Raw genomic sequence first — 11315 nt, 5'->3', positions numbered from 1 at the left:
GAGCAGGTTTCTTATATTCACTGGAATCTGGATACTTTTCACGGTTGACCAAACTTGGATGTCTTTTCTGCGAGGTAGACATGCACATGAAATGCACGGAGTAACAAAACCTTAATTTGAATGCCCAATTAAAACATTAATTCTAATCTCTGTGGGGACTAAGACTTTCAACCTCCCACCAAACGGTTCAATAATTGTATTCTAAACTTTTTTTTCTCCCTCCCATCCTTCTTACTCTTTCCACCCCTAACTGTATAGCACAGCATTCGAATCCTAAATATGATAGTGGAAAAGACTCTACGTAGGATTTGAATGCTAAATATGATAATGGAAGTGACTCTAAAAACCATCCTTTAATCACTGAACCAATCTCAGTGATTAACTTTCAACCTCCTACAAAACGGTTCAAAAATTTATACTTTTCTATCCCGAAATGTTTGTTGTATCGGGAGACTCATACTTATTATCAATAATGCAAGTATTTCAAATGATATGGGTTTAAGTTGCAGTTATACCCTGCTCGAATGTCAATGTATTCACCAGTGTTTCAATGATAAAAAGTCCACAAAATGTGATAAAATATGTGGGATCCAAAAGACTGAAATGTCTCAAAACTTTTTATGAGGAAAGTGTCATGCACATAGTTATTAAACCTGGCCCGGCCCGGCGGTTCGACCGGTCAACCCGGTGAACCGGCCATTGAGCCGGGCCGGTTATCTAATTGGATCGTTTTGACAACTAAACCGTTGACTTTTCAACGGACCGACGGTTCAACCGGTCAAACCCGGAGAACCGTCCGGTTTTATAGGAAACCGGGTTTGCATGTTAAAAATGTTTGGAAGAAAGATGCTAGAGTGAAGCTTCAAACCAACGACCTCTTGTATTGAAGGAAATGCAACAACCGCTGCACCAACAGCTCACTTGTTTAACATTTAGTCTTTTTTTATATTATATATTAGACTTATTCTTATTTTAATTTTCCAAAACATAATTTATTTGGAATCTTTTAATAAATTTTATTACTCCCCAGACTCTATAAATTATGAAATGAATTTAAAAAATAACATATCACATAATTCATTCTAAAGGCAAATATCGTTCCTAATAATTCTTTGCATTTAAAATTCATAAATAAACTAGATAATTATACTTAGATAAAATTTTATTCTTGAAATTTGATGGATTATTAATTGCATTTAGGTTTTGTTAATTCTTATAAGAATTAATGATTCTATAATAAATTAGACTAATTGAGCATTTACTATGACATAATTTATTATAGTTTTAACCATATCAAAAATTATGAAACATAATATTTAAATATATTTCGTGACCCACCGGTTGAACCACTCACCCACTGGTTGAACCAGTAACCCGTTCACCCACCTCTTTCGCCGCGTTCCCCTCCGGGCCCGGTTTAATAACTATGGTCATGCATGATTGTTGTCTACGTATCATGTGGGCGTCACGGACTATCAACTGCAATGTTTGTATTTGATAAGTGCATATTTGAGCCCACTAAATGACTAAAAAAAAAAAAAAGGTAAGTGTATGGAATGAAAATGTGTGAAAGTTTTCATTGTCAATTTCTGTAGGTGACACAGATTTTGAGACAGATCAAACAAGAAAACGTGGCACTTTGAATGTGGAATTCTCAATGAGATAGAGGATAGAGGGAGTAACATCTACTGAGTTTTCATAATTGACTTAGTCAATTTTTACTGTTGAATAGTTAAGAGATTCCACAAAATAATTAAGTGGCCATATCACGAAACCACATTAAAGTTTCTTGCGTCAACCACAGTCAAATAGAAATTAACAAAACAAATAGTATACTGGTCAATACGTAAAGGACTAATTGCGCTTTGCAATTCCAAATTCATGCACCATTATCGTTTCTTACACCTAAACTTTAATTTCAAACACTTTGCATTTTAATGTTTCAAATTTGTCCTACTTAAACTCAATTACTGGCGATGTTAGCAAAGCTAACCGAATAGGGGACTATACATAAAACGTGCTTTTTGCATGATTGATAGGAACTGTGAGATAATGGTAAATATACTACTCCATCTGTCTCAAGTTTCGAAACGTTTCTTGGGACTGCAACTTTTAAAGTATAGTAAATTATTATTGCCAACCAATACTTTACTTCCAAATTTAACCCGCTAGAAGCACATTAATCAACTGAAGTTTGTGTTTTTCAAAGAGTCATAATTCTATGGGTTCCACTCAATTAAATGCATCTCTTCGTACGTTAAAGACACGCACCAATATTAGCCTTATAAAGTGGGAGTTGTTTTGCACACTCTTTCAGCTTCTCTAAATGGAAATAAATAGTGGGTTCTACTAAATTTCTTGAGACTTTTTTACATATGCTCTATGAGGGTAAAAATGGAACCGTTGAAGGGAAAAATTTTAGCAAGACTCTAATTTTACGACAATATAAAAGGTGAAAAATGACATTAACAATGGGGTGGAGGAGTACTACCTATTACAATGGTTAAGATATATGTTGTGCATATGGTGCTCTATTCAGTTAGTTTTTATTAATACTATTGTTGATTAGGCTTATGTAGGAAAAACTTGAGAGGTTAGTGTGTAAAATATTAAAAATAAAATTTTAGGATGTAAAGTAAAAAAGGATTACAAATTTGAGGGTACAAAGCGAAATTAGTCCATATGTGAGTAATTTCATAGAAAGAGAGCTTATGACGAAACTGCCTCAAAATTTCTTATCTCATAGCCAAGTCATGCCATGCTTATAAATCAATCATTATTTGCGGTGGTTAGAATATACTTCATAACTTAGAATATTCTTCTTCTTTCTTCTGCCTGTTGTTATTCCAATTTCTGCGAATTAACTCCAAAAGATGGACTGCAGAAAATTTGAGATAACCCTTTTGTCAGCAAATGACTTAGAAGATGTTCGAAAATTTTTCAAGATGAAAGTTTACTTGAGGGTTTCAATAGGGAGCAGCAGCGAAGAAGCAGAGAGGAGAACTCCAGCAGACAAGCATGGTGAGGTCAACCCTGCATGGAATTTCACTTTGAAGTACACCATAAATGAGTCCATGGTACAACATTTCAACACTATGCTCGTCATTAAACTGTACTGTAAACGTAAACTAGGGGATAGGTACATAGGAGAAGTTCATACATCCATGAAAGATTTGTTTGATTATGCATATCCTCTTGGGGGCAGTGCTGTTGTGAGTTATCCTGTGCAAAAGGGTTCTGTGAATTCACAAGGAGTTTTGAGGTTTTCTTATAGATTTGGGGAAAAAGTTTTCATAGATAAGCCCCTAATAGCTGAAAGTCTTGCTGATTGGAGTTCATGTAAACAATAAATGTGCCAAAAGAGGAAGGAGTGGAGTTTTGTTTGCGGTAAAACTGTACACACTCCTTGGCCTAATGGCTAAATTTAAAGGTTCCAAAAATTAGAGGTTCTAAATTCTAATCATCCTACCCCTTCTCACTTCTTAAATTCTACCCCTCTCCTATTGAAATAAATTTTAAAAAAATGTACACACTTCTTTTGTATCAAAATTAAGAATCTATTGTAAATTTTGTCCCTTGGCTATGTAGTTAGTCCAGCTTGATCTATCATCTATCTTTATGTGGATGGTAGAATAGAACTACATTAGCTATCATGTCTTTCCCCCTTTTCCATCCGGTTGTGTACTGTAATTTAAGAACAACCATTACTGTCCAAGACAAGCTAATATTCGGTTTCATTAAGTTTTCGAATTTTTATATTATCTTTTTTTTTATTATCGTTGTTACAATGTAAACCACATATTGGAGATCGGGCTCGCAAAATCACAGCAGGTACAACTCTAGGAGTAATGTTTATCACTTAACAAGAAAACTTGACTGAGAACAAGATTAAGTAAATTAAAGAATATATTCAGTGGGCAAGACCAGATTAGTGACCCTATCTTTATTCCAAGTTTGTAGTGAATTATATTGATGGAAATGTTTACATTGACCAAACTGATATTTGTCCCTAGCTACAAAATATGATTAATACAGTTTTCATGACATTCTTTTGACTTTTTCTTGTATTCATGCAATATGATATAATGCCCCTAATCTTCGTTTTAATAACAACTTCACAAAAAGAAATGGTGGTAAATTTAATGAACAATAGGTTTTTTTTTGTTGTCTAATTCGCATACTACAAAAGTCAAAAAGTTCTGTTAACATTTCCAATTTCAAATATAGAGGAGTGAAAGTTCCCAACAATCATAAGTTGATTGTATCCTTCTATGAACTTTATGAGCTTTATAATAACTAAAAGTTGAGATCCTAGAATTTAGAGGTTCTAGATTCAAATTCCCCTTCTTTCTCTTCACTTATTCAATTCCACCCCTTCTTTGTCAAAAAAAATTAAAAAGTAAAAAAAAACTATTTTAACTTATTTCTTTTATTTTACTATAATAACTATTAAAAACTAAACTAATTCTATAAACATATCTACAATTAAATAATTTGGGCTGGCTCGATCAGCCCAAGGCTATGTGAACTCTATATAGGATGGGCTTCAACTAAAAATGTGATATTTTATTTGAAGTTGAGATTGAGATTAGAAAAGTCCAGCTCATTAAGCCCAATTGACTGCCCTATTTTTATGTAAGTTGTGAAGTTCTTTAAATTTGGAAAAAAAATATAGGAGCCACCGAAGCATGAGTGGTGAGATTTTAACTTACGTTCTAAATTTTAACCTAATTACCTCATTTATTACAAGTATACAGGTCGTGACTTGTAGTACTAGGGAGTTAGGATCGATTCCACAAGCTAATCACATCCAACTACTAAGGCTTCTGATTCAATCTGGTATTTAAACTAATCAAGAATTTTAATTAAGTAAAAACCACAATGCCAAAGCAGTGCAAAGAAAATTAACAACTTGAAGAAATTCACTAAACACAAATATTTTAGGGTATAGAATCCACTAAATATACCTAACCATGGATGAATTAGCCAATTATCACTAATGCATTTTTCTTGCTATGGATGCATTTCACTCAAGCCATCAAAACTTACTCTCGCCAATGAAACGACTCTAGTCAACACTAAATTTTCCTACTTTCATGGTGAAACCATAAGTGAAAACTTAATCTAGATTTAGAAATATCAAGATCCACCTAAGTGTACTACTACTTTTGTGTGCCTACTCCTTAGGTTTCACCTATTCCATTTCTATCCTTGTCATCTACTTTCATATATTAGCAACTATTATGGTTTGCAAATGGTAATCAAGCATTCACAAGTGTTAAAACAAGAATAGATGAACTAACAAGTACAAAATATAGCAATAATCAACTTTATTCTTTCTCGAGCTATGCCAACGTCTTTCAAGCTCCTTAATCCATTTAGCACGAGTTTCCTTTGACTTGTGAGGAGTGCGGCATATACACATATCAATTAACTCATCCACAGTCAAGTTTTAAATTTATAAAATGCTAAATACCCCACACGCGATTTTTCGCAAGTATACGAGTCGAGATTGAGTATCGAGTATTAAGGGTCGAACCCACAAAGAAGATTGTCAATTACTGATGGTTTTCGAATTCCTTTATTATTTGGACTATCACAAGTGCAAGAAATTAACTCTACACTATAAACATAAGATAAAAGTAACAAAAATAACAATATAAAGCTCCTAGAGGTATGGAATTCCTTACTACTTTTGCAAATAAAATTACCGTTTAAATGAATGCTATTATTTTAGCTAGTTATAACGTAATTTCTGAATGTATATGAAACCTACTCTCATAGTGAATCCACTATACTTGTATCTAAGCCATATCTACTCTTGTGATTATGAAATTAGTTACAAGTTAATTACCTATATGAAATTACATGAAACGAGTCACCAAAGTCACATAGGTGCTCCTCTACACTCGTGAGTGAACTCCTTAAATTTATTACTTCCTTGAACTAATGTTAACTTCCAATTCTCATTACAAACTTAAAACCTTAAGATTATCACAACTAATGGCCAGTTAATCATGATTAGATAAGCAAAAGTGATAAATAACTGGCGCAAAATAACATCATCAAATAACCAAATAAATATCACTAACAAGATAGAAAGTTCATCCATAACTCTATGCATAAACTTTAACTAAACATGAAAAAGATGAAAACAAGATCCAAACTTGTATTATAGCTAAACATGAACTTAAATACAAAAGAGAAAGTGATAGGAGAGAAGTCCCCCTTGTCACATGAGCTTCAAATTCTCCATTTTTGCTCCTCAATTTTTCATCCAAATCTAACTACAAATACAAGAAGGATGAACTACTTTAACTATACTATATTAATGAACTAAGAAAAGTTAGTGAAGACTATGTTTTTGTGGAGTTTCTCCGGCCTTCTCAAAATGTTCTCCAAGGCTTCTATTTATAGAGAGATTCAAGCCTCAAATGAGATGTTTCTAGTTGTCAAAGTTGGCTCTTGAAATCTCCAAAAGTTGTTTCTCCAAATTTCCACATTCTTCTTCATCAGATACAGTCGAAATTATTAGCTAGAATTGAATTGAAAAACTTGTGTGAAAGTATGGCAAGTTGATGAACAAGTTGCACAAAAACAGAGGAGGATACATGACCTCATGAATATGTGACCTGATGCCACGTTTTCTTGAGCTCATGTTTTCACTTCTGTGACTTTAGTACCGCTTCAACTGATATTTTCTCACTGATGGAGGCTGAACTAGCTCTTGTACAAAACATGAAAGTTGTAGCCTTTTGAGTTAGCTTTCGAATGCACCTAGAATCATCTAATTTGGAGCTCTGTAGACAGATAGATGACCAAACTACCCTTGACTAGTTAGAACTTTGTTTGAGCTTTTGACAATGAAAATACACTTCTGTATTTCAACATTTTGACAATGACAATGACTAAATTGGACTTTGAAGTCTTCATAACAAATGTAGAGCTATGTGTTAGCTTCAAAATAACTTAAGAATCATCTCAATCTAATACTTGTAACTCAAAATATAGCCGAAATATCAACAGATATCAAAGTTGGAAAACTCCCTTTCTTTAGAGCTTGATTGCATTTTTTTTTTTGTATTTTGCACTTCATGTCTTTTTCAAGTCACCTCTAATCATCAAAATTCATCCAATTATCTTCTCAAGTTACTCCACTGGATGATTGAATCCTTAAACCTATGAAAATATGAAGTTTTCACCACTTTAGTCCATAGAAATGCAATTTTTACTACTTAGACCATAAAAGGCATATTTTCACTAGAATCTTAGTTAATTAGCTATAAAAATAGATAAAAACACACCAAAACTAAATAATAAAACACATTAAAAACACACAAAATGTGCACTTATCAACTTGAACGGCTTATCCAACAAGCTCTTGAGTTTGAATTTGAACTTGAACTTGAAGTGAGCTGGTTCTTTCACCCTTGAGTCCATCATGACCTTAATGTCCACATCAACTAAACTCATTTTTAAAGCAGTTTTTATTATTATAATTTATTTAAACTTTTAGACTAATATTATTGTCATTTTTACTTATCAAATTAGTCCAATATTAAGTTCTTAATCAAGTTTGTCAAAAATGGTTGATATGCTTTATTTTTAAAATTAAAGAAGGAAAATGGAGATTAAATCAAATTTCATTTTTTTAAAAATAAAAGGTAACAATAGTAAACTATAAATATAACAACGAAAAATGAAAATATTATTAGTCTAAAAGTTCAAGTAAACTAAATAATAAAAAAAATACTTTTCTAAAAAAACAAGTTTAGTATTACCTCTTTTTCAAAAGGAAATTTAGCAATTAAATTTATTTTAATACTATGTTATTTATCCTTTTTGTTTGACTTAAAGTATATTAAATTGAACAAAACATATATAAAAGTAAATACTAGCCTACCATGAAAAATTTTAAGGATATAAGCTAAATATAAGGTTTATTTTAGTTTTTTTTTTGAGATTGTTGTATAGTTGATACAACAAAAAAGATATATATTTTTTAACAATGAAAAGAAATAATATTAAGTTTTAGATAATTTCATAAATAAAAAGGCAATAATGCCATTACACACAATTTTTTTTAGTTTCTAACTTTGAGCACTCTTCGTGGGGGTAAAGTGTATATATTTTAGGTTGAAGGGGGTAAAATAGGACAACCCACTAAGTTCATAGGGGCAAAGCATTATTAACCCTTTCTTTAATTGGTACCTGAAAATGATAACATAACCACTGATGTTTCTTTATTTCAAAATTTGTTTCAGGTACAAAATTTTTGTTATTGAAAGAATCATTTCGAAATAATGTATTAAGCTCTTAGGGTCCGTTTGTTTCGGGTGAAAATGTTTTCCAGGAAAATATTTTCCTAATTTCCCGTGTTTGGTTGCACAAAAGTTACTGAAAATATTTTCCTATGTAAAATATTTTCACTCATCTTATGGAAAACAACTTCCCTTCCAAACTTACTGAAGTTGTTTTCCGAAATGCATGCATCCCGCCTGTAATATGTTCCAAACTTACTGAAAACATCTTGTAGTATGTTCTTTTTTTTTTTTAGTGTAAACAGGAGGATTCGAACCCAAGACCTCTTCCTTACACTCCCTCCCTCGTACCACCCAACCCTCCCCCTAGTATATTCAAAATAAAAAAAAAAAACCTCATCTTGCTCATCCTATGCTAGTAATTAATTATGTATAATAGGGACATTCTTTTCTAGAGAAACTTTCAGCTGTGAGAGTGCAAGATATATGTCACAATAAGCATTGCATGTGATTGATATTTGACACTAAATGGCCAGCAATTTGTTTATTGCTTAAGGAGATATTTTTTATTCATATATACATTTCTCCAAGATTTTTTAAAGTTAAACAATGAGATAAATTTTCTTATTTTGCATGGGAAGAAGTATGTAGTTATAATGTGTAGAAAGTAAAGATAGAGATAAAAGTGAAAATATTTCAAAAGTTAAACAAACACCAGAAAAATGAAGTAAGAAAATATTTTCAATAAGCTAACCAAACACCTGAAAATGATACAAGGGAAATGATTTTCATGGAAAATTACTTCCACGGAAAATATTTTCCCAAGGAAAACATTTTACTTCCAACCAAACAGACCCTTAATTTGAAACCATCTACATTGGCTTGAAAAAGAAAAAAAGGAAGCAAACCATAGAATTGAAATTCATACAAACATCATGAAACTTTAGTCCACGTACCACGCCCCAGAAGTTCCAAGAAGCATAGAACTAATTTTGATAGCAAATATTCGTTGAAAATAATCAGAAATTCCAAAATGTTAGGACAGTAGAAGGGACAAATTTACAATTTTCTACCTCAAATGTAGACAAAATTGACCATGCATGTTACCTGCAGTAGCCGGGCACGAAATTGGGTATTATGCATCTTCAGTTGGTGCTTGACTATTAAGATTTCAATTCTTTTCATACTGCCTGAAAGTTGAATGCCGTTGAAACACGCAATTTTTTTGGTCAAAGTTAAAACACGCAATTAAATCATTTAATTATGATTTAATGTACGTTTTGGAAAGAGAAAAAGGGGAAAAACAAGAAAAGAGAAAAGTGACAAAGGAAATGCAAGTTTTTGCGTTATATAGAAGTTTCATAATTGTCTTTTCGTGATATTGAAGAAGTGGTTTCTCTTTCCATGAATGCATGTTTGATAATTAAGTCGCATTATGTGTTAATTCGTGTTTCAGTCATTTCATGTGCATTTTTTGTACTCTTGAATTTAATAAATTGTTGAATTCTTCATATCACAATGCATTGTGTTTGATTCTGCATTTGAATCCCAATTAAAGCTTTTCTTTTTTTTTTTTTTTCCAAACGGTAACAAATTTCATTAATCAAAGAAAGGATTACATTGTTTGAGCAACTGCCCGTACATCAAGTGTGGCTAAACTAGTAAGCCAGATTGGGAAGGACTCCTTCCAACTAATTTCCTCAGACAAGCTAATGGCAAATTTTGCCAGCTTATGAGACACACTATTACCACCTCTTTTAACAAAAGAGAAGTAACAAACCTTAAAGGCTTGACATAACTCCAATACATCATGCAAGATGGTCCCTGCAGTTGGGTGATCCCCGTTCCTATCTGTAAGCAAATCCACCATTTGTTTACAATCAGATTGGATTTCCACTTTGTTCCACCCGCACTGTTTTGCCTTGATGACAGCTTCCCTGATAGCTAAGGCCTCCTCAACTGCTGGGATACCATTCCTTCGTTCACCACCTGCCCAAGCTCCTACTACCATGCCATCCTCTCTTCTGGCCACAACTCCCCATCCTACTCTGCCCCCTTTAACCTCCAAGGCTGCATCAGTATTCAGTTTGACAACCCCCTGTGGAGGTGGAACCCATTTACTACTCCCATCCTCCTGTGTTTTCCTTGATTCCGCTACCATTCCATCCCATTTCTCACATCCTGATACTCAGACCACTCATTAACAGCTTTACTGACTATTCTTCCTGGACAGTTCCTTTCCTCATTAAATTGCACTTGGTTTCTGGATTTCCAAATCTGCCATAGGATATTTACTGTTAAGGCAATGTGATTCCGTCCTCCTATTCTATTCTGCACCTCCATCAGGCTATTCCACCAATGCCAGAAACTGTGCCTGTACTCCTTTAGACCATCCCAATCAATGGGAGCTGCCTTCCGTATAAGCTCTGCATGACTACAAAAGAAAAACAAGTGCTCCAATGTTTCTGTCATCTCCCCACAACACTTGCATCTATCCTCCCCTACTCCTATCCTACTCCTGATCACCTCATTGACTGGCAGGACCCCATGCAAGCACTTCCAGAGAAAGTGTTTCAGCTTGTGTTTTATATCCAAGTTCCATAGCACCTTCCATACATTAGAATGACATGCATTTCTGCTATTACTGGCTTCTTGTGGTTCCCTCCTCCTCCCATCTCTTCTCATATCTCTAGCCAGCATATACCCAGTCTTGACTGAATACTGTCCAGATTTAGCCCACGGCCACACCAGTTTATCCTTCCCTCCACATAGGCTGATAGGGATTCCCTCAATCTTCTTACAATCCTCCTCTCTAATCATAGATTCCATTACTACCTTGTTCCACTTTCCATCCTGGATCAGTTCATGAACCTTCTGGACAGGACAATCTGCTGGCTTTGGAGAGACCACCATACCTGACCCTCCCCCTGGTAACCACCTATCCTTCCAAATATCCACTGTTCTACCATCCCCCACCCTCTTCCTAGCTCCTATCTCCAGTACCTCCCTTGCACTCAAAAGGCTCTTCCATATCCAAGAGTCCCCAGCCCTTAC

At 33.8% G+C, this 11315-nt stretch overlaps 1 protein-coding gene across 1 annotated transcript; it reads left to right on the top strand.

The window, feature by feature from the left end:
• The first annotated feature begins 2873 nt into the window (after window positions 1-2873).
• On the top strand, window positions 2874-3350 carry LOC113711445 (protein SRC2-like). Its single transcript, XM_027234609.1, has one exon. The coding sequence runs from the start codon at window positions 2874-2876 to the stop codon at window positions 3348-3350; it is 477 nt and encodes a 158-aa protein (XP_027090410.1).
• Window positions 3351-11315: the final 7965 nt, after the last annotated feature.

This window comes from Coffea arabica, chromosome 10e (assembly GCF_036785885.1).
Source record: "Coffea arabica cultivar ET-39 chromosome 10e, Coffea Arabica ET-39 HiFi, whole genome shotgun sequence".
Taxonomy (NCBI): Eukaryota; Viridiplantae; Streptophyta; class Magnoliopsida; order Gentianales; family Rubiaceae; genus Coffea; species Coffea arabica.
Note: the sequence above shows the minus strand (reverse complement) of the source record. Positions and strands in the feature narration are given on the sequence as shown.